At 35.8% G+C, this 23080-nt stretch overlaps 3 protein-coding genes across 8 annotated transcripts; 1 reads left to right on the top strand and 2 right to left on the bottom strand.

The window, feature by feature from the left end:
• Positions 1-996: 996 nt before the first annotated feature.
• Positions 997-6395, bottom strand: LOC121263795 (DDT domain-containing protein DDR4). 2 transcript variants are annotated; one of them, XM_041166868.1, is made up of 12 exons: positions 5935-6395; positions 5693-5803; positions 4478-4564; positions 4341-4378; positions 4165-4246; positions 3794-3900; positions 3555-3714; positions 3391-3483; positions 3181-3304; positions 2993-3035; positions 2636-2711; positions 997-1788 (listed from the first exon to the last, which is right to left on the bottom strand). In XM_041166868.1, exons 1-12 carry the CDS (start codon positions 6118-6120, stop codon positions 1243-1245), a joined length of 1653 nt encoding a protein of 550 aa, XP_041022802.1. In that variant the 5' UTR covers positions 6121-6395; the 3' UTR covers positions 997-1242. The 2 variants fall into 2 exon arrangements, with proteins under 2 accessions (XP_041022802.1, XP_041022803.1); XM_041166869.1 differs by lacking the exon at positions 2636-2711 and having other exon boundaries at positions 1111-1792; positions 5935-6394.
• A 4317-nt stretch (positions 6396-10712) lies between these two features.
• LOC121262619 (potassium channel KAT3) lies at positions 10713-21107 on the top strand. 2 transcript variants are annotated; one of them, XM_041165168.1, is made up of 13 exons: positions 10714-11116; positions 11618-11833; positions 12710-12871; positions 13081-13138; positions 13265-13582; positions 14033-14272; positions 14632-14730; positions 14820-14852; positions 15650-15835; positions 19052-19129; positions 19896-19965; positions 20311-20463; positions 20867-21107. In XM_041165168.1, exons 1-13 carry the CDS (start codon positions 10944-10946, stop codon positions 20968-20970), a joined length of 1890 nt encoding a protein of 629 aa, XP_041021102.1. In that variant the 5' UTR covers positions 10714-10943; the 3' UTR covers positions 20971-21107. The 2 variants fall into 2 exon arrangements, with proteins under 2 accessions (XP_041021103.1, XP_041021102.1); XM_041165169.1 differs by lacking the exon at positions 15650-15835 and having other exon boundaries at positions 10713-11116.
• Positions 14948-22487, bottom strand: LOC121262621. Of its 4 annotated transcripts, none has more exons than XR_005940146.1 (5): positions 22324-22487; positions 21359-21410; positions 21131-21293; positions 19575-19836; positions 14948-15300 (listed from the first exon to the last, which is right to left on the bottom strand). XR_005940146.1 is itself a non-coding variant. In XM_041165173.1 (4 exons), exons 1-3 carry the CDS (start codon positions 22403-22405, stop codon positions 21143-21145), a joined length of 285 nt encoding a protein of 94 aa, XP_041021107.1. In that variant the 5' UTR covers positions 22406-22487; the 3' UTR covers positions 14948-15300; positions 21131-21142. The 4 variants fall into 4 exon arrangements, 2 of the variants coding, with proteins under 2 accessions (XP_041021107.1, XP_041021106.1); XR_005940145.1 differs by having other exon boundaries at positions 21138-21293; XM_041165173.1 differs by lacking the exon at positions 19575-19836.
• Positions 22488-23080: the final 593 nt, after the last annotated feature.

Here is a 23080-nt window from a genome sequence, read left to right as displayed (position 1 = left end):
ATAAATTATTTATTATATTTTGTGTAGGAATTTGAGAAAGTTGTAATGATTAGATGAGTTGAGATAAATTTTCAATCCAAATTGAGGCTTCTTAAAAGTAATTTTACAATTTGACGAATTATATAAATCACGTTAGTTTGTGAAATTATTTTTGTATAATATCTTTGTGGTTAAAGTATTTTTTAATAATTAAGGTTTATTTTATTCTTAAGTTGGTGTGTGAAGTATATCATTTATATTCTCAATTGATCAGATTTTATTTGTAAGATTAATTCAAATTTTAAAATTTATTTTTTAAATTAAATTATTTCATGTAAACACTTTAATAGAAACACACTGATTTAAAAATAAAATTTTCTTAAAAAAAATATTGTGCGTATTTCATTACACAACAAATTAAATTATAGGTCGGACTAGGTTCAAAGTACTTTTTAGTTTCAATATTTTTTCAAAAGCTCGATTTGAGGGATAAATAATTAGATTTGAAATATATTTTTATATGACATAATTTATCTTTTTTCTTTTTTTTTTTTTTTGAGTTGGGGGAGGGGAGTTTTGAATTCCAAACTTCTATTTTAGAAATTGAAAATTATGTGAATCAAACCACATGTCTTTAACTATAATTTTATATTAATAAAGTTTTTAAATGACATAATTTGATTTGAAATATATATTTTAAAATTTAAATCTTATAAATCAAATTTTACTATTTAAATGATGTATATGATGTGCTATACACACCAACTTGAAAAAATAAATCTTTTTTTTTTTTTTTGTTTAAAAAAAGGAACGAGTATGGCTCTGGCTCAGTTTGATAGCTCTTTTTATTTTTGATGAAAATCTTAATAAAAATTATAGAAAATCTTAATCTACGAAATATACCTCCATCCTAGTAGGAGAACAAATGCGTCGTTACATTTTTCGTCAGCAGAGATGAAGATATCGAAAGTTAAATAAGAGAAACAAGTTGGAGGATGTATAAAGCGGTCTGATTGATCTCCAAACTAAAGACCTTGTATGGACCATCTTTCTTTCAAGCATTTAAAAAGCAGCAAAAATCTTGGAAGTCAGGCTGCAGAGTAAAAATTCCAAGATGCAAGGTTGTGGGGGAGAGAGAACACGTACGTTAGCATTACCCTCACTTTCACAAAACGTATTGTTTCAAAATTCCCCTCCATAATATAAACTTCCAGTTCCTGGAATATCATCTTAGGTCTGATAATATTTCAAGTCTTTTTCGGCTCACTGACTTCCTTCTTCTGAGTTCTGGGTCAGTAGTGTCTGGGGAAAAGCATTCATCTCCCGACACTCCCTAGTATTTTCTGGTACATTTTCATCATCTGAATCGGGTATAACAATAGAGTCAAGGGCAGAATTACGGGTGGGTCTTTGTCTAAACCTATTCTTTGTACCCAAGCCCCTGGTGTTCACGTCAGCATGTGCTGTGGCTCCGGTCAGTCTCGTCTCCTCAAGCTTCTGGGTACAGAAATCATTATTAGCCTTCTGAGAATCAAGTGTTGCACGATTCCTGTCCGGTTCAGAATATCCCAAGTCACAACAACCATCATCGTCAATATCAACCTTTTGTCCATAATAATCCTCATCCTCATTCTCATCGTCAATACCAACTTCTTGAAGCACGTCACTTTCGATGTCACTATCCATGGAGTCGCCTCTTTCACCAGAATTTTCTTTTGAGCCCGTGTACATTTCTTGGCCCCCATTCCCATTCCTTGTTCCATGCTCAGCACCCTCCCTTTCTGGACTTTGCTCAAGACTAGCTTTCCCCTTTCTGAATCATCACAATTAAGAAAGATCAATCCCTCTCATATAATGGAATTTGCAAGCGAATCAAGTAGGAAAAGATAGTTCTGTTACAGAGCATCTTAACTCCAAGCATATTTATGAAGCAAAAGAGCAATAGAAACATGTTTAGTAATAGAGAATATTCATGAAGCATAAGACAAAAAATGCAATGAAAACAAGTGCCTTGTCATTTATGAATCCTTTTATTTTGGGGGAGTTACCTCCAAAAATGTAATGTTTACATGATAGGGTGTTTGTTTTCATGCTCTACTTGGCGAGGGGGAACAAACCAAGATGCAAGTAAACAGTTTCATGTTTACCTGCACTGCTATGTTTATCATCGAAACCCAGTAGTCTCAATGCAACTGAATCCAGCCTAACAATCCATAACCCTTGCCCTTTTTGTTGATTAATTATCCCTTCGTGCATCATCCATGGAAAAATATAGAGATTTAATTAAAAGAAATTTCATGACATGGGACACTGGCTGATGCAGCATTAATCATTAGCTTTTGTATCCGGCCATATATCCTCATAGATTGCTCTTGGAAGTCTCTGTTGGACTAGGATCAGTTCTTTATATATATATATATATATATATATATATATATATATAAGTATGACTAGGATCAGTTCTACAGATACGTTTCTCCTAACTAATGAAGGGGATGGTAAATTTATCCATGAGACCAATCGCGCGCGTGCGCGCGCGTGTCCATATCCATCAGCCAGCCAAATTCAGGAGCAATTCAGCCCTATCATGACATGGCAACCATCAGCAAATATGTCCAGTAGACTACGAAATTTCTACAATGTGTTCTCTGACAGCATATCTTTGGGAAGTTTTAGTGCCATTTAAGAGGGTCACAGGATCTGTCTTCAACATGTCCAATTTCTTGTGTCCACTATAAAAGGGAAGGTGGAAACTTTGCCAACATGATCAGATGTAGCCAGGAAGAAAACCTAGCAACTTGTCTTTTTCTCATGTAATGAACTAAAAGTCCTAGCTGACTGGGGAAAAAAACTTTGCACAAAAAAGAATGGTCTAGCTTCAAAAAAACAAAAGTTCACAAAAAAAGTGTGCAAAGAACCACCTCACTGCGTCTAACTCGATCAATAGCGGGGCATAGCTAACAATGTAAATAATTAATTTATAAATGTTATAGTAAAGTTCCTTCTCTCTTACTTTGTTAGTTGTATAGCCTCATCAATGGCCCGATCATATTCATCTGCATGATATTTCCAAAATCAAAAGCATTCCATTAGTACGAAAAAGAAATTAAATTCAAGGAAAATATTTAAACAAAAGACATCTGAAAAAACCTCATCAAGAACAGCATAATGTAAGCAACAATAACTAAATTTACATCGTACCAAATGTGTAGCTGATAGGATTACGAGTCCGACAAGAACGAGTAATTCCAGTAACATGAGGATTACTAAAACTATTCAGGAGCATATCTTGCCTTTGCTTTCGTTTGAGTGCCCTTTCTTTATTCTGTGGAATATAATAACAAATCTAGTCATAATCAACATGAAGAACGAATGACTGCACAAGCTTTAAACTGGAGAAATTTACTTTACCTTCTGAAGTTTCTCGAGAACGGGAATTGCATCAGTTTCAATTGTCTTACCAACATCAACTTCTGCTACGACTTTGCTACATGAGAGTTCATCCTGATATTGCCAGCAATAGACAAAGTGAATTGAGGGCCTCAGCCCATGACAAACAGAAAATTCAGGCTTACCACAACTTTACGAAATTCCTCAAGACTGGTTGCAATAGTTTCCCATTGAAAACTGATAGTTGGTGGGGTTAAACATCGTTTACCATTAGAATTCCTCTTTGACTGATATATGTTTACTTCCCTGTATAATCTATGACCAATAGTTTTGTTCCCATCGTACCTACCATGAACATGGTAAGAACTATCAATACCAATCATTATAATAATTATGTATAATTCATAATATATATAAAACTTACCAATAGGAAGTCCCACTTCCATCTCCTCCTATTTTATCTTTGCGAAAACAAGACATTTGATTTCCTTGTTTTAAAGCATCATTTATGTAAGAGAGTACATCTTGTTGCTGTGAACAAAAAAGATGGGTTATGAAAATACATCCAACATACTTTTCATTTAAAAATCTCCTTAACCAGAAAGGAAAAAAGAAAAGAAAGGAAAAGTGGTGGCAAATTGAAAGTAAAAGTATATTGTAAAGAGAAAAGGAAACAAATAACCATTTGTTTGCAAACAACAGAAAAGGTTACAGAATCACTAGTTAGAAAGCATGCAGAATAATTGTAAATAATTTAGAGAAAAAATAAAAATAAGAAAAGGCAGGATGTATCACATCAGCTCGGACTTCACAAAGTGCCTTCAAGATCAATAAACGATCTGTTGGATCAAGTCCTTTGTATCTGGATATCTCCTCCCTGCACAAGAAACAGCAGAAAAATACTTTGACCTCAGAAAGTGGCATCAGATAAACATCGTCAAATTAAGCATGAGAAATGCATGATTAAATACCCCTTAGCTGCCATTAATGGAACTTTCCCTTCAGATACCTGCAATAAGAGAAAAGAAAGGGTCCAAATTGTTAGGGCATCCTCTTTATAAAGGGGATAAGAATGGTACACAAAAGCATGATTGCCGTGACAACTTACCCATGGCCACCACATAGCAAGTTTCTTACAAAGTGCAGTCACCCATGCATCAGAACCATTCAATACTTTACTTACAGGTGGTATTCCCTGGAAAGAATTCGGGCCATGTAAATGAGATTAAAGGGATGGAAAATCTGAAGAACTCTGTGAAAAATTGAGAAGTGTCCAAGTTTGCTATAGATAATACTTATAAAAAAAAAAAGTTTGCTATAGATAATAGAGATCTTGAAACCAAAACCGGACTTCTTTTAATAAGTAATCAAACCTAGAGTGTTTTGGTTCTTGTCACATTTGGAATTAGCTACAACTTATTATTTTCTATACTGCCTAGCTTGAATATAGCAATATACCCCACAAAAAAAACTACCATCCGCATCCTGCTCAAACTATTCATCTTGCATCATAGTTTATGAAGAGTAAGAATCATCTTAAAACAGAATACTTCTCTTAAACAATTAGCGTTATACTTCATTGGCTTGCCCCAGTGTTACTACTATGTTGAGTACGTATCAACATAAATCCAAGCCAAAAAGAAAACGTTATATCATAAAACCAGATTCATTACAGCCTTACAGGTGTTAAGAATTCAATGAAAGGAGAGAATGAACAAAATGTATTGAATGAATTGAATTACAAAGCTTTACAAGGCATTTATATCAGCCTCTAATAGAAAGCTAATTACGTAATAGAATGACTAACTTAACTAAATTTCTAACTAACTTTTCTTCTCTGTTACAATACTTTGTTTGACTTTTTTTCTTTTGACTTTAGTTCCATATTTTCGATGTGTGAAGCTATACTCCAAAAAGAAAACGTTATATCATAAAACCAGATTCATTACAGGATATCTCAAAATACCTTCCGTCGTCTGTACTATATACAATTTGTCCAAGGCATTGGTTGTCCCAATTTCCATCAATACTTACCACTGCCATGAATTCCAAATCACGCGAATTTTATGATCCCACTCAACTGGTTCGAGAAGGACAAAAAAGGAAGTCACGCTAAGAAAGAGGAACCCAAACAACCTCTTCTCTTTCATCTTATGAAACTGATCGCGATATGAATACCATCAGATAAGCAAGCAGATATTTCACTCAGCGCAGATAAGCAATAGTAGAGATGCCATCTATTTCAATGATAGTTCTGACAATAATGAATCTTCCAGCAATGAAGCTAATATAGACATGCATGATAGTAAAAATAATGGAGAACCTTCAAAAGTGCAATGTGAAGCTGAGCGTTTGATCTGTTAGTCTTGATTAAACCCGTCTCAATCTCTTCCGCTGAGAGTTTCAGATCAGTTCCAATCACTGGCTCAAAAACCTGTAAACAGAGTCACGTTCAGTTGTCCTCTCTCTCTATCTATAAAGTCCTCCATTCTCTCTCTCACTCTCAAAGTCAGAAATAACGTACATTTTTAATTACAATTTAAGAGAAGGAGGAGGTGATCTTACGCTGAGGAAATTGAAAACGGAGGCTAGTTCCCATCGTCCACGTAGTTTTGCAACCTCCGATTCGAAACGAGAATCGTCCAGAACTACGACTGGCTGGTCCGCGCTTCCGTCTTTCGCCACTGGGAGCACATCTTTCCCGACGGCCTCGCTCTTCGTCGAAGCACGGGTCCGGCGACCGCTAATCATGGTAGCTTTTAAAAAGCGAAGCTGGAGGGGGAACAAGAATTGTGCAGTACCGGATTGATGAAGAGAGGGAGCTGAAGGATTCGTGCCGTGCAAGTTTTCTGGAGGATTTTCCCGCCTAAATCAGTTTCACCTCGGGTTGAAGATCGCGGTTAAAGTTGGGTTAGATTTCTAGAATTCTAGGGTTAATTTCAGAGGCCGCCATTCGTCTTTTCGGCTCAGTTTCCTTTCCCTCTCTCAATCAATCGTACCGTTTTGAAGTTACTCTACTACCACTACTCGGACGCAGGTTAAAAAAAAACTTGTTTTTTTAAACTTGCATTTGTATCCCTACCTATCATCCGCTTTTTCAATTTGCGACTATCAAAATTGAAATTTTCATATTTTAAACCATTGTAATTTTAAGAATTTATATCTCGACCGGTATCTGGCTCTTTGAGATTGTGCTACAAATTCTATTTTCATCCATGTTTACAATCAGATATACAACAATATATGAATTACAAGACTGATGATTCAAATCGTATTTTATCAATTTTTATAGTCTAATTGAATAAATGATAGTCGAGGGTGAAAATATAATTTCTTCAAAGTTTCCACTGAGAAATTACGTCCTACTCTTAGGGTTCGTTTGAGGTGTGAGATAAAATGATAATTTTATAAATAGTAGTAAGATAATTTGTGAATAGTACTGAGATAATTTAAATTAAGTATTTTTTAGGTTTTGAAAAATAGGAGAAAAAAAGTTAAATAAAAAATATTATAAAGTTAAAATATTGTTAAAATATAGTTTTTATAATATTATTTTTGTTTGTAAATTTGAAAAAGTTGAATTATTTTTTATTTGAAAATTTAGAAAAATTGTAATGATTAGTTTGAAAATTTTGTATTTGGATTATGTTTGAAAAAAAGATGAGATGAGAATTTTAGAATATAATCTATTTCCAAACAAGCTTGTCCTTTGATCCAATTATATTTTAAGACCTAGTTTTGTTTTATATATATATATACACACACACACACACAAAGGCATTATATTCTTAAACTATATATATATATATATATATATAGGCATTATGCTCTTAGAGATGAGAGCAATGGTTGTTCATTTCCTTCGGTATCTTTATTAGATGGACTTCACTTTGCAAAGGTCATACTGATGTTAAGGCAACAACAACATTCAATACAATTCTTCCATGTAAGCAAGCCCACACAAAAGCCATACATGATCAATACACTAGATCAAATCAAGATTTTAGCAGAAAACACAACCACAACATATTTCGAGTCTTTGACCCTCACAAACTTTAGACCGCTGCTGCAAGTTCCGTCACCCACCGCCATGTTTTGTGTCACCAACGTGTTTTGTTGCCACCATCACAATAGGCACATGTTTTGTCGTCGCCTATTCTGCCGGTTACTAAATAACAAACGTGGAGTTTTTTTTTTCAACTCTCCCTCTCTTCTTCTCCCAGGCCATCTCTCCCCTACTTGCCATCCAACTTTTCCTTCGTTTCCAAACTCTCTCTCTCAAGTCAAATACAAAGCTATGAGCTTTTTTATCAAATGCAAAAGCACAACCTAGCCTTTGTCTTGTCTAAGCCACCACCCTAGCCAAGCCATATTGTTGTCCTATTGCAGCCTGCAAATGGAGAAAAGGGGGAACTCAAGGAAGCACTACTTCTACTGGAACAAATTACTTTTTAGATTAAAATAAGTATCTTTTTTATTGAAATTCATCTTTCAAAGGTTGCATGTTCATTTCTTTGCGTGGGTTTTCTGAGACCTGTTAATACTTTTGTCGACAATTACTTAGAAATTTGAATTGTTTATTTACCCTTCTCTTTTTTCTTAACAGTTCCTTCATTTTTCATTTTTTAGTTTTTTGTCTTATTGTTTTGGTTCATATTCAGCCAGAATTATAGACATTAAAGATAAGTTTTTTCTTTTGACAGAAACAACTCGTTATTTGGTTGAAGAATTAGGATTTAACGTAGAGTAAAGGAAGGGAGGTCTGGGAGTTATTTTCTCTTCGGTGGATTTCATGCGAGAGGATGGGAGATGAGGGAGAGGGGGGAGGGGGAGAGGGGGTTATGGGGTGTGTGGTTTCATGTAGGGTCGACATCGACGACTTTGATTGAGTGAGGAGGGTCATGGAGTCTATTTGTCAACAACTCATTAGAGGGCTGTTATTTGAGGTTTATTAGACTGACCTGAAGTTATTCTCTTATTATATGGCTCTTATAGCGTCATACATAGTTTTTATTATTGTGCCAGTCCATACATGGATGTTGGTGCGCTAACATTTTCTTAAAAGAATGTAAGAGCTTTTGTATAGGAGAAATAACCTGTTGTATTTCACAATAAACTTAAGGTCTCGTTTGTTTTTACAACCCATCTCAATTCAACTAATTTGTAAAAACAAATGAGACCTAAATGAGCTCCAATTATCAGATTAACTAATGTTAAGTATAAATCCATACGTGGCTTAAAATTCATATAAATGGTTTGCCCACCTATTTGATATAATTACATTTATTCAAATTTTCTCTTGTCAAGTTACGAGAAAAATGGATAGAAAGGTGCAAAAAGGAAAGGTGTTATGACAATTTTTATTATTTTGATGTCTATTGTATATTTCATTTTCTTTCACTGTTCCCTAAATCACTCAGGTAACATTATATTTTTGCATCACGGTCTTCAAATTGATAGAGATTTTGAGTATTTTTAGATTGGCCTAAATAACATGGTTAATGGTCAAATATAAATTAACTAATAAAATTGACCTCTTTTAATTATTTTAAGTTTTTAAGACAAATTATGATTTCACATATAAGAACAAAGGTTATGAATTTGAAACTTTGATTCCACGTTTTATCTATTTAATTATATTTTTCACGTATTAGACTTATTTATTAAGAGTGAATTTAACTCATATGTAATAAAATATTTAACTATAAAATAAATAATAAAATCTTTTTATACATCGTAAACTTTTGAGACCAAGTGTTAGGAAAATATGCAGAGAAAATGCCATCACAACGCACAATTGGAATTGCAAGAAGTGCCGAATCATGTCATCTCATCAAGTTGCTCATATAATATCTGAAATTGACACCAGAAAAATATATAGAAAAAGAAAAGGAAATTAGTCATAACGTGTGTGCACAAATACAAGTTCGCGCGTCTCGTTTGTCGACACGTTGACTTTAAAGGTTTTAGGCAATTTAGTGGATTTTGAAATAAGTTGAGTTGATATTGTTAGAATATTATTTTTAAATATTGTTATTATTTTGAGATTTGAAAAGTTAAATTATTTATTATATTTTATATTAAAATTTAAAAAAATTATAATAATAAATTAGAATGAATTAAAATAAATTTAACTTTCAAACGAAACTAATCTATTGGATTTGGACGTGACTCCACTGTTAATAGTTATCATGTCATAAATAGTGCGTATAGCTCAAAATCAACCTAATGTCAACGTCCCTACACATCATATCCAAGAGCTATTGGACCTTCCACTGCCCTATCCTTTTTATTTATTTATTTATTTTTATTATTATCCTTCTTCTTACTATTTTTTTTTTAAAAAGGTCAACTTATGTTGGAATGCCATGGAAAAGCATTAAAAATTAGGAGTTTGAATCCTAAATGCAAGTGATTTGGTATCAAATCTAGAAAACAGTGTACTCAACAGTTGATCGTAGGAGAACTTGGAAAAAAACTGGTTGATACCTGAAACAAAGAAGGGATTAAAAAAAAAAAAAAAAACATCATGGCAAGAACTCAGTCCCCTCCTAACCCACAAAAAAAAGCTAGTTTCATACTTGGTGGAAAGGGAGAAAAATGAAAGATTATTTAATATCTGAAAAAAGAAAAAATAACTATGCCAATTGTTTTTAGTTCTGAAAAAAATCTCAATTATTTAAATCTGTTTGGATATAGAGGTGAACCATCTCATCTCATCTCATCTAATTTAATTTCAACTAATAATCTAATTACTATTTATAAATCATCTTAACTCATTTCATCTTATCTTATTATCCAAACGATAAAAGTTCAGAGTAGACAGAATATGAGAAGAGTTGATGACAAATATAAGAGAACCCATCGTTCCAATTACTATAGTTTATATGGCATCAAAGTAAGCGGCAGATTGGTCATCAATGACAATAGAATTCGCCTCTGTTTTTTCAACCCTTATATATTGTCTTAAACAATCTATTCCTAGCACATGTAGGAGCATCAGCATGCATGAGTTTGATACTTGATCAGAACCGTTAAAAAATTACAACATTGAAAATCAGACGATTGGACGGTGAGAATGTGTTGAAATCAGTATAAATACATATTAGTCGAGCGTTCTTTTATGACTTGGAGAGTCAGCAATTTAAATGTGAATAGCTTCAAGAATGTGTTAAAATATGTATATTAGTTGAGTGATTTTTTTTTTCCCATGAATTGTAGAGTTAGCAAATTTAATGCGATTACTTGAATATACAATCAGTCAAACCCAATTAAATTAAATTATCACTGCACAAATCCAAATCAGTATTATAACACTAAATAATGTACCATATGAAAGCTCTCTACCACCTTCCCCTTAATATTCTAATGAGCCCAGATTTGAAAACATTTACAAGATCAAATTATATGGCTAGATTTGGCATTCTGATATATATATATATATATATATATATATATATGTATATATATTGATGAGCTTATTAAAGAGCAAAAATAGCAAGAACAAAATCAAATTATATGTGCTCTAATATTGTGGAAGTAGAAGTTGGGGGGCATAGAATCAAGAACTAAAGATGTCAGAAACGAGGTCGCCTCTACCTTTGCCATTCAGAAGGCGTTCCAGTGGCGAAATCAAGAACTTAACCTCAGTTTCCAGCAGTCTTTTACCAGCTTTTGGAACCATCGTGGATGAAGGGCACTTACAGCTCAAGAAATATGTAATTGCTCCCTACGATCGCAGATACAGGTGATATTTAAAACGACAGTAATTTTCCAGAATCCTGATCACTTCTTTCCCAATATATGTATGTTTTGGTGCAAAAATGAATGGAAAAAGTGCACATATACATGGAAAAAAGTGACTCTGCTACAATAGGTTGAGTACTGGTAACTGTCTTAAAAGCTTCTGATGTTTTCGGGGAGGAATTATATATAGCTCCAGTCAATGCAGTTCTATTTGCATATATGTTTTTCATTCATTAAACTTCTCTTTAAAACAAGAACAATCGGTCTGGTCGCTTTTAGAGCAGTGTTTAAAAGCGATGAAATAGATAGAGAAAACGATGGTTTTTTGAGGCTGTCCCAACCTGAGGGGACATTCAACATTTCAAAGCCAATTCCAGCTCTATGCAACAGTTACTATTATGATGAATCATATCCACTATTTCATGATCTCTAACTTTTGGTCTAAATTATTGTGAATTTTGTTGAGAATCTGTATAAAAAGCAGTAGTGGGGTGTGGCGCAGGCTGTGGCAGACATTTCTGGTGGTGCTAGTGGTTTACTCGGCATGGGCATCGCCTTTCGAGCTAGCCTTTGGAAAGGTCGCAAGCGGATCACTTGAGCCCGTTGATTTAGTCGTAGATGCCTTCTTCGTCGTTGATATAATCTTAACTTTCTTCATTGCTTACTTCGATAAGTCAACCTATCTCCTTGTCGATGACCGCAAGAAGATCGCTTTGAGGTACGAAACACCTTTGTTTTATCTATGCATTTTATAAATAAGCTACACTCCAAAATTCGAACCATACATGCCTACGTGATCTACATGAATTGATAGGTGGCTGTTGAACCGTTGGGTGAATGGGTTGAGCTGGCCAAGGAGGGGATTTTAGTAACGATCGGATTCTTGGTTACGTTGTTAATTTTGTCTTTATGATCCCAGTTAGAGGTAGACCCATTAGCGTAGAAAAGGGGTCTACAAAAATCCATGGACTGTTTGCCATAGACTTCTTGCCTAACAAAGCCCCGACGAAAGTAGCCCTTGAAAATTTCGAAAGGGCAACTGTCTTTACCCTCCGGCATGTGTATAATATTTTTGTATAATAGGTATGTTGTATCACATTGTAGACTCGACGCAGGACTGAGGGCAGGTATCAAAATTTTATAGGTGTTGATCGTTTGTGTTATAAGATGAATGAAATGGGTTTTATTTATTTATATTTTTTTTATTTGAAATGCAAAATACGAGGACTAATATTATATTGTTTTTTTGAAATTAAGAGTTTATTTTTTGAAATGATTTGGAGTACACACACCAAATGATTTAATCCTAATAAATGAAGAAGGTATGCCCAATTTTTGCGTGGATGATTCTACAAGAATTTATCGCAGTTCACGGTATTCGAACATTTTATTTGAAAAGGTTGTAGAAGTAATTTGAAGTAAAATGGATGAGACCCTCTTTCCTAAGCTTTCAGATTTCAACCGTTAATCTGTTATGATGGGCGTAATGGGATTTTTATTAGGTTTCTCACCCTTTCATTTTCATCTATTTAAATGCTTGAGTAGAAACATGAATGAATGTCAAGCTCTAACCAATTAAAATTATGCCTATCAGGTACCTCAAAAAATTATGGTTCCCCATGGACGTAGCCTCAACCCTGCCATTTCAGTTTCTATACAGAATCTTCACTGGCAAGATGCACCGAGGTGACGTATTTGGCTTCCTCAACCTGCTTCGCCTATGGCGACTCAGGCGTGTCAGTGAACTCTTCACAAGGTACATTCTAATGTGGAGAACACACATTCTACATTGTCGATATGGTAAGAATTGATTTAGCACAAAATTTTAAAAAAATTTCAATCTGACATATCGACAATGACGAGAATGTATCCTCCAGGTCACTTGTAAATATAATTCTTGTATGTAAAAAGCATCAAGCTGCAAGAGCAACTTATCATTTCTAATTAGCACTTCGTCTTCTCCAGGCTAGAGAAAGACACACGTTTCAGCTACTATTGGACAAGATACTGCAAGCTGATAGCCGTAAGCATCTACCTCTATTCAACTATACCTTCACCTTTACCTGTTTATGCCATGCAAACTTCATTCAAAGGTGAAATTGTCTTTTCTCAAGAGTTTTCATCACGGATTCTGACTAATCCATCGCAGGTTACGCTATTTGCAGTGCATTCAGCAGGCTGCTTCTATTACTGGCTTGCCGCCAGTAATGGACAGCCAGAGAATACATGGATTGGATCGCTGGTCCACGATTTCAAGCACAGGAACATCTGGTTAGGCTACACCTATTCCATGTACTGGTCCATTGTCACCCTCACCACAGTTGGCTATGGAGACCTGCATGCAGTGAATACAGGGGAGAAGATTTTCAATATGTTATACATGCTATTCAACATTAGCCTCACTGCTTATCTTATTGGAAATATGACAAATCTCATTGTCCACAGCGCTGCCCGAACATTTGCCATGGTAAAGTCTCCTGCCCTCTTCCAGTTGATCTTTTTTTTTTTTTTTAATAAAAAATATAGTTTATTTATATTTGATAAATTAAAGTTTAGGGTTTCCAATCAGTGGCCTAAAAGAACTGTTGACATTTATAGAAGCACTACTTGTACTGGATTGTCGGTATTCTATACCAAATCACTGAAGCTTCTAGGAAGAGTAAGAGCATTAACAAGCTCAGGACTCAAGATTATTCCTATGGAGTTGGAAATAAGCCAAACATGTAAAGCAAAACCTTTTTTTTTTTTTTTTAGTTAAGTACATCTAAAGCAAAACTCCAACCACATCTTGTTTTGTAAAATGAACTGGATTGCTCAATTCTTCAAAAAGATGTCAATCTACTACAAAACCCATACATGCATTTTGGTCTCAGCCAGTCGTTTGAACACTGAAATTGTTTGGATGATGGGCATGCAGAGAGATGCCATCAATCAGATATTAAACTATGGAAGCAAAAATAGACTCCCAGAAGGCCTGAGAGAACAAATGCTGGCACACATGCAACTCAAATTCAAGACAGCAGAGCTAAAGCAGGAAGCAGTACTAGAGGACCTGCCCAAGGCAATAAGATCAAGCGTTGCCCAGCACCTTTTCCGCAGAACTGCTGAAAACACCTACCTATTCAAAGGAGTCTCAGAAGACTTCATTGCCCAATTGGTAAATATATTTCTTCCCTCTCAATCCAATAAAATGTTTGCATTATAGCATGTTGATGAGTGATGTTTTTACTAAAACTAGTAGTAATAATGACAGTAATAATCCGATGAAATTTTTGCAACTAGTGGAAAAGATTAAGATGTAAACCATAGTCAGCGTGATTACTGAAAACACTAATATTGATCATGAAGGTTCCATATGTCTACGGCACTTTAGGGTAAAACCACAGGATCGCCAGTTCACCAGTAACTCAATCATCAGTATCAAATAAGAAACTCAGAGTACTAAGCAGGAAAAATTGATCTTTAATTCTAGAAAGCTGCTCTCTTAGTAGTACCTGGTGTAATTTCTTCTCACAGGTGACAGAGATGAAAGCAGAGTATTTTCCACCTAAGGTGGAAGTTATCTTACAAAATGAAATAGCAACAGATTTCTACATCTTAGTATCAGGAGCAGTGGTATACCATCTTTCCCTCCCTCCCTCCCTATGGCATTCTCATTCTATACAATCTCAGGTGCACAATCTGAACCATATCTGAAAGTGCAGGACATACTGACATACAAGAATGGAACAGAGCAGGTATAGCATCTCTCTCTCTCACTAAAGGAAAAACCACCACGAGGTAACAGATTCTCAATTTAATAGGCAGACATAATTCAGAAAAAAAGTAATTCTCTTGAAACTTATGTTGCATTGTACATCCTAATCATCATGTAACCCAGAGATTTCATTCACATTATATCAAAGTGAACAAAAAAAAAAAAAAAAGGCTTACAGATTTTAATAGGGAATCACATATTTTTGCACAAAATAAGAATTTAAAAGGATGAACAATCATAGAGAGACTGTCTTGCCCTTGATGCAAATTCTGGATCAAAACTTACAAGAGATTACATCTGACAGACTACTGATAGTTTCTAGTGTATCTAGAAGAAGATGCAACAAACCACATCAGACTTGCTGAAAGGCCGCATTTTCTCTTAAAAAAACAGACCAATTCTCGTCACTATACACTTTCAACAGCAACCTGCAATCGAAAATCGACAAAATATAGTGTAAACCAGGTCCATGATGGGGGAATGTACTCATTAAGAAAAGTGTCCATCACAACTATCAACACAATATATAAAATTGCGCACAATAAAAATACATAGCAAAAATAGAAAACAAGACTGAAATTGGCATAGAGCAGAGAGTTCCAAAAGATCACACCACACCCCCCCCCCCCCCCCCTTCTCTCAAAACCAACATAACAAAGAAAAGAGATGATGCCAGGGAGATTCTGCTCATGTTTGAAACAGAAAACCATAAACGTTTCTGAAAGTGACCTAACACATTTTTTATGTTATTTGAATGAACTCATACGAGTTTTTCAGTTTTTGTCAAAGCTCGGATCTGCAGACATGGCTGGGGAAATTGGGGTGTTTTTCAATATCCCCCAACCTTTTACAGTGAGAACCAGGAGGCTGTCCCAGGTCATTAGACTCAGTCATCATGATTTCAAGCAAATGCTGCAACCACATAGTGAAGATGGAAAGACAATTATCTCCAACTTCATTCAGGTTTTTTTTTTTTTTATAAGGAAATAGATAGCTTTATTGAATAGAATGAAACTAGGCAATGCCCAAGTACACAAGAAGTATACAAAGTGAGACACCTAATTACATTCTAGCGAGCTGAAAAGAAGATAGAAACTCATGGACACTCCCACCCTTCAGTACGATAGCAGAAAACCACTGTAAAAGAGAGAATACAAAAAAATTCCAGATTTCTCCCACTGCACGCTCGTTGTTGTTAAAGCACCTATCATTCCTTTCTAACCATAAACACCACATTAAGCACAAAGGTATCATACGCCACGTTGCTGCCAATTGTGCACTGTTATGCCTCCTGTTCCAGCATGCTAGTAGTTCCACCACACTCTTAGGCATTACCCAACTCAGTCTGGCTCTATCAAGGATACCAGCCCATAATTCCCCCACCACCTCACAATGTAAAAGCAAACGATTTATCGATTCTCCATTCCTTTTGCACATGTAGTACCACTCCATGACCACCATACCCGCTTCCTTAAATTATCAACCATCAATATCTTTCCAAGAGCTGCTATTCAAGTAAAAAACGCAACTTTAGGTGGAACTTATGCTTTCCAAATACTTTTCCATGGAAAAAAGATGGGTTGTAGTGCTGTCAAAGCCTTGTAAAAAGATTTAACAGTAAAAATTTTTCTCCCCATGTGAATCCACAACATATGGTCTCCTCCATTTCCTCCTACATTTGCTGAATACAAGTGGCTAAAAAAGGCTACCATCTCATCAAGTTCCCAATCCTGAGCATTTATGATAAAAGTGACATTCCAAGTTACCGTCCCATTAGTACAACACAGTACATCTGAAACTGCCGCTTGCTGATTTCCAGCCATGTTAAAAGCGACTGGAAAGATAATGGAAAGAGGTCTCTCCCCACTCCAAGCATCGTGCTAGAAGCGAAGTCTTGCTCCATCACCCACTCCAAACCTAATATGTTTTTCAAAGGTGTTCCAGCCCTTGCTAATAAATTTCCATAAGCTCACTCCATATGACCCCCTACCCTTCTTAGAACACCATCATCCCCACTCACTACCATACTTGTGTTCGATTACCTCTCTCCACAATGAGTTCCCTTCCATTTGATACCTCTACAACCACTTACCAAGAAGGGACTTGTTGAAGATGCTAAAATTTCGTACCCCTAATCCCCCGTTTGCAATCAGACAACACACCCTTTGCCAACTTACAAGGTGGAATTTGGTTTCCTCCCCCATGCCCCTCCCCACAAGAAAGCTCTAAACAACTTTTCCATACGGTTAGCTACTCCCACCGGCAAAGGAAAGAGGAAAAGCTAGTAAGTAGGAAGATTGTAAATGGTACTTTTAATAAGTGCTAATCTCCCCCCTTTTAATAAATATAGCCGCTTCCACCCCGATAGTCTTTTCTCAATCTTCTCTACCACCTCATCCCAAATGCTCTTTGCTTTAAATGACGCCCCCAAGGGGAGTCCAAGATATTTCATAGGAAGTGAAGCAATTTTACATCCCAACAACTCAGCTAGAGAAGCAATATTACTCACAACCCCCACTGGTACCAACTCCAACTTCCCCAAGTTCACCTTAAGTCCCAAAACAGCTTCAAAACACAACAAGACTGCCCTTAGAGCTTGAATCTGGTCACTAGCAGCATCACAGAAGATAAGCGTGTCATCCGCAAATAATAAGTGAGAAATGAAACTGACACCATTACTATTGTTGCCCATCGAAAAACCAGTAATAAAACCCCCCCTAACGGCAACCTCCACCATGCGGCTCAAAGCCTCCATAACTAAAACAAAGAGCAATGGTGATAATGGATCCCCTTGTCGCAAACCCGTTGAAGGCTGAAAAAACCCACAAGATTTTCCATTGACTAAAACTGAGAACCGAGTGGTCAAAACACAGTGTTTAATCCATTCGCACCACTTGCTTCCAAAACCACATCTTCTCAACATATAAAAGAGGAAATCCCAACACACATGATCATAAGCATTTTCCATGTCCAACTTGCATAGGACCCCCGGAATGCCTTCTCTTATTCGGCTGTCCAAACACTTATTTGCTATCAAAACGGAGTCCAAAATTTGCCTCCCCCGAACGAAAGCATTTTGAGGTTTGGAGATGAGTTTGTCCATCATCAAACTCATGCGATTAGTTAACACCTTTGAAATAATCTGGTATATCCCACCTACCAAGCTAATTGGCCAGAAGTCTTTTAAATTATGAGCACCAACTATCTTGGGGATAAAAGCAATAAAAGTAGCATTTAATGACTTCTCAAACTTAAGATTATAATGAAAAGCATGGAAAATCTGCATCACTTCCTCCTTCACTATCTCTCAACATTCTTGAAAAAAAGCCATAGAAAAACCATCCGGGCCCTGGGCTTTATCCTTGCACATGCCTCTCACCACTAGATGCACCTCATCTTCAACAAACGGCCTCTCCAACCAACTTGCTACCTCCGAATCTAGCTGGTCAAACAATAAACCATCTAGTTTGGGGCGCCACTCAACTTTTTCAGCTAGGAGCTCCTCATAATACTGAACTATATGGTCTTGGATCTCTTAGGGAGATTGTAACACATTCGAGTCTGAATGAAGGACTTCAATAGCGTTGTGGCGCCTATGAGAATTGGCCACCTTGTGAAAGAACTTAGTGCATTTATCTCCCTCCTTCAACCAAAGCGCCCTTGATTTCTGCCTCCAAGATATTTCCTCCATCAACAACACCTTCTCGATTTCGGTTACCACCACTTTCTTTCTTGACAAAGAATCCTCATTCACCTCTCCAATTCATTCAGGTTTTAAAAATTGTGATCTGTTCTATTCTCAGCTATAATCAGAATCAATGTTTTATCAAGAAATTAAACAGATCAGACATCACAAAAGAAGTCATAGGGAAAATTACTTCTCCCTGGAAAGTCCATATGGGGACTTAAAGAAGTTGAAAATGTTTTAAACAAGCACATGTAGGGTTGCTTTGATATTGACACAGCAGAAGAACTCTTATGGTTTGGTGTGAAAATAAAGCAAGACCTTATTTTTGTATCGATAGATATCATGATCTGAACAAAAAGCAATTTTAGCCTTGGAATTTGGCTTCAAAATATAGCTAGCAGCTGGAGAATCCATTCTTTCTTTCCTTCTTTATATTTTTACATCTCACTCTAATGTCAGATGTCTTTATTTATACTGAATCCTCCACACAGTACTTGAAGGGCTTAAAACAAGAGATGCTAGAGGACATACCCTATGTAACAGAATTGCTAGGTGGCCTGACCACAGAGGTATATAATCTTTAATTTTCCATATATACACTATGCTTGCAAACCTGATTCTTCTTATCTGGATGTTAATGAGCAAGATTTACCACATCCTTGGAATGCCTACTAAACAAAATACATTCACTGTATCAGAAAAAGATTGAACCTGAGACTTCATTTTGCACCACTATTTTAAGGGGCCGAGATGTCATATATAAGTACTTTCAATTATAGTAAGTTGATATTGTGTTTTGAAATATCTAATATGGTTAAAATATCCTCATATAACGTATGGACCACAGCTTGTCAAATGCAAATAAGAATCTTTTTTTATTTTTCAAGAAAAAACAAGTGTACCATAGGGAATTAAAGATGGAAGAACTTCCAGTTTTAGAAACAGAATATTTAGGAATATCCCAAAAAGGAAAGTAATGCATTTTAAGGGAAAAGGAAGGATTTAAAACTTTACCATTTTAACCTCAATTTTGTGGGAATGCTTCCATACAAAATGGGAGAGGAGAGGGGGGGGCAATGAAGGAAGGAAAAAAAAAAAACTCAAACTTCACCAAAGTTGAGTCTTCATTCCATACATACAGGAAAACAAAATTTTAACAGGTAAGAGAAATCCTGTGGCACTTAGACAGGTACAATGCAATCCTAGCTATTCGTGAACATGTCATCTTCTGATCTATTTGTCATTCCAGTGACAGATATGTCATTGTTTCCCAGGCCTGTTACAAATTCCAGTTGCAATAATTAGGTAGTGATAATCAGTGTATATTCTTTGCAGCATACAGTGCCAAATGAGGGCACACACAATCATGAAGCCCCGAGTTATCATGGAGATCCAAATGTAGAAGGTAACCTAAAGCCTCATTCAATATAAAATTAAGAGACAGTTATTAGTATTCGTGCACACTTTTTTAACTCGGATGTAGGTGAGACACGGAATATCAGGTAAGAGTTACACATAATGTCCCATACCCAGCATGGTTTCTCATGATTACCCACAACTGGGATATTTTCATGAGCAGAACATACTGGCTGCCCCTTGGATCAATCCTTCAATTAGTGCACGTAACATACTGGGCTCGCAACCAACAGATATAAGTCAAGATTGCTACATATTTTTCTTAAATAAATGCCAATTTAAGAACTCTTAGGAATTTGTGAACTTCAGTAGAATTCAAGCTACTGTCTTGCAGGAACAGAAGAAACTTCTAAATCAATAACAAGCACATTTTCCATAAGGGTGATAGTCCATGGGCATCATCCAAATGAAAATGCAAAGGAAGGTGACATGATGGGAAAGCTTATAAATCTGCCTGACTCAATAGACGGCCTTTTCAGATTAGCAGGTATTACCGCACATGCATACCTCCAAAAGATTCTCAAATGCTAGTATTTTTCATGAATCATTACCAGAAGACATGCTAAAGGACTTAACCAAACACCGATTCACTATCAAGATACTGTGAGATATCCTCGGCAGAAAACATGCAAGTCCAAAATACATTTTAAATGTTTCACCAACAAATCAGAAGGACTGTGAGTCAGTGTGTGACAATATAAAATTGAATTCATGAGATCTCATGAGTCAACAATAGATGGGCTAGGGTTCGGTGCTTTGACATATGTCCAGATTATTTAGACTATATGTGCCAATAATTTTCTACTCTCACTCTATGCCAATTTATTGATTCACTATTCATATGACTTAAACTCACCAGACTGAAATACTCTTACATTTTGTCAATGCAGAGAAAAAGTTTGGCAAAAGAGGAAGCAAAGTTCTCATGTCTGATGGCTCAGAAGTGGAAGAGTTGAGGGCTTTAAGAGAGAATGACCACTTGTTTATCTTTTGAACACTAACATAATATTTGATCAAATGCCACCTTAGTAATCCATTGCCATGGGCAAGTGATGATTTCAACCATCTTCCAAGTATTTCAGAAGCATGACATTGTTCTCTTTGAATTCATATCTGTCATCAAGGCTCAAAGGGATACCGGTGGAAAATAGTACCACTTACAACTTTTAATCTCTGCTGTTGAACATGTCTAACACAGTGTAAGCAGCTTTCTGAAATCGTTCCTTCTCCTCCTCCAAGGTCCTCTTCCTCTCAAGAGCAGAATCTTTGCATTTCTCCATCTCTTCCATTATTCCAGCAGAGTTTTGATCAATCTCACTGCAGAGTATGGTAGTGATAAGAAGCAATATCTATCAACTTAGTAGTGCTAATTACAAACTCACTTAATCATTTTAAGCATGTTCTCCATTGCCCCTTGGAATTCTTGCAACGTATCTGCATTCAGTAAAAGCAACATCAAGTTTGAAGGAAAAAATGCGCAGGTTCTAGGAATCTTCATTTGAAGCAATAAACTCTACTTGTCGTCAAAATGGAAGCAAATCAAGCGTGCAGCTGACTCAACTAGAGCAAAAAGGATTTTGGTTGGTGTGAGCATCAAACCCACGACCTCTGATTGGAGAGGCTTCAGTAATTCAACTGTTCAAATATGCTTTATCATTTATAAATGAACTAGTATAAATACACACGGTGAGAAAGAGAATCTTCGCAGATGTGACGTGATCCACTATTTCTCAGATACTACGTAAGGACGGACAAGTTCAGTCTCTAATTCGGATAATACCTCTACCGTTCATGAAATCAACAAGAACTTGATGAGTTAATGAATGTTATCTTAAAGAAAACGTTGGCAAGAAACGTCGCTTATTAAAAACTTAGAGACACAGAAGATGCTTTGGTAGATTTGGTTCAACTTTGAAATATCACCAATTACTCAAGTATTGGTGGATAATTAGCGAGAATCTATGATACTCCTGGTGCGATGTCTGTTACAAGAAAAATGAAAAAAAATAAAAATCCACATAGTTCTAGAACATTGGAGAGAGAGAGAGAGCGAGCGAGCTTGCGCTTAACATTTTATGCGATAAAATAAAGCTTCTCACATTTTCAGGAAGCTTGAAGGAATTCAATTACTAACGAACTCTTTGGCGTTTTGGAAAGCACTTTTGTCCCTTTCATTTTGCTGAAATAAAATCGAAGGAATTGTACAACCGAAGTAGTAAACGTGATTTGACAGATTAATCACAGTGAGAATTTTTTAACTCTTTTTTTTCCCTTCCTAACCATGTGAAATTTCTCAACATCACCAAATTATATTTATAGGATAGACGGCGAGAGACAAGCAACTGACCGTAGACGAGAGAGCAGAGCTGAGAGTCAGCTTCCGGAGCAGGAAGGAGTTGAGCATCCGAGTGAGGTGGCGAGGTCGCCATTGCTTTCCTCTCTGGGAGAGTTTGAGAGTCGGACTTCTATAGTTCTATGGGCGGGACGGGATTTGAGAGGGAAGGCTGCCTAGAAGTTCTGAAACGTGCCCCCGACTCGAACTGCTTTTATATTGAAGTGCACAATGAAATGGGCCTAATTAACTTTTACAAAATGGTAATGAGTTTGGGCTTGCCCACTTCAACCTGCACCGTTGGTCCGTTTCGCATTTCTTCGGCAAAACTTGATTATTCTAGTTTTAGATGCTCAAACAACGTATTTTAGAGAACGTTCTCTCAACACATTTTATTTAATCATTATAATTTTTAAATTTTTACATAAATTATAATATACAATTCAATTTTTTTAAATCTCAAAATAAAAATAATATTAAAATAATATTTTATTCAACTTTCAACTTTTATTTCATCTCAACTCACTATCCAAATATTTTATTAATGTTTCCTTCTGAATTTGATGCAATACTCTACATTTTGAAGAGAATTTTGTCACAACCGCCTTTACCACTTAAATAAATTTAAACTCCATGTATTAAATCCGATTAAGATCAATGCTTCAAAATCTCCTTCGTTGATTTGAAAGCAAGGGTCAGAGATAGATTATCTTAGAAAATTTAGATGATCTAAATTTATTTGATTTTGGCTCCCCATTATTTATTTCCCACT

This window comes from Juglans microcarpa x Juglans regia, chromosome 4S (assembly GCF_004785595.1).
Source record: "Juglans microcarpa x Juglans regia isolate MS1-56 chromosome 4S, Jm3101_v1.0, whole genome shotgun sequence".
NCBI classification, from domain to species: Eukaryota; Viridiplantae; Streptophyta; class Magnoliopsida; order Fagales; family Juglandaceae; genus Juglans; species Juglans microcarpa x Juglans regia.
Note: the sequence above shows the minus strand (reverse complement) of the source record. Positions and strands in the feature narration are given on the sequence as shown.

Bases quoted from the DNA above. Each gene is read 5' to 3' on its own strand.
- LOC121263795 (XM_041166868.1), bottom strand. From the start codon at position 6,120: ATGATTAGCGGTCGCCGGACCCGTGCTTCGACGAAGAGCGAGGCCGTC. The intron at 3,715-3,793 runs GTAAGTTTTATA...TGTTCATGGTAG, and splicing joins GGAAGTGGGACTTCCTATTG to GTACGATGGGAACAAAACTA. The intron at 3,305-3,390 runs GTAAAGTAAATT...TATATTCCACAG, and splicing joins TTCTCGAGAAACTTCAGAAG to AATAAAGAAAGGGCACTCAA.
- LOC121262621 (XM_041165173.1), bottom strand. From the start codon at position 22,405: ATGGCGACCTCGCCACCTCACTCGGATGCTCAACTCCTTCCTGCTCCG. The intron at 21,411-22,323 runs GTCAGTTGCTTG...TACTGAATGCAG, and splicing joins GCTCTGCTCTCTCGTCTACG to ATACGTTGCAAGAATTCCAA. The intron at 21,294-21,358 runs GTGAGTTTGTAA...CATACTCTGCAG, and splicing joins AACATGCTTAAAATGATTAA to TGAGATTGATCAAAACTCTG.
- LOC121262619 (XM_041165168.1), top strand. From the start codon at position 10,944: ATGTCAGAAACGAGGTCGCCTCTACCTTTGCCATTCAGAAGGCGTTCC. The intron at 11,834-12,709 runs GTACGAAACACC...TATGCCTATCAG, and splicing joins CGCAAGAAGATCGCTTTGAG to GTACCTCAAAAAATTATGGT. The intron at 14,273-14,631 runs GTAAATATATTT...TTCTTCTCACAG, and splicing joins AAGACTTCATTGCCCAATTG to GTGACAGAGATGAAAGCAGA.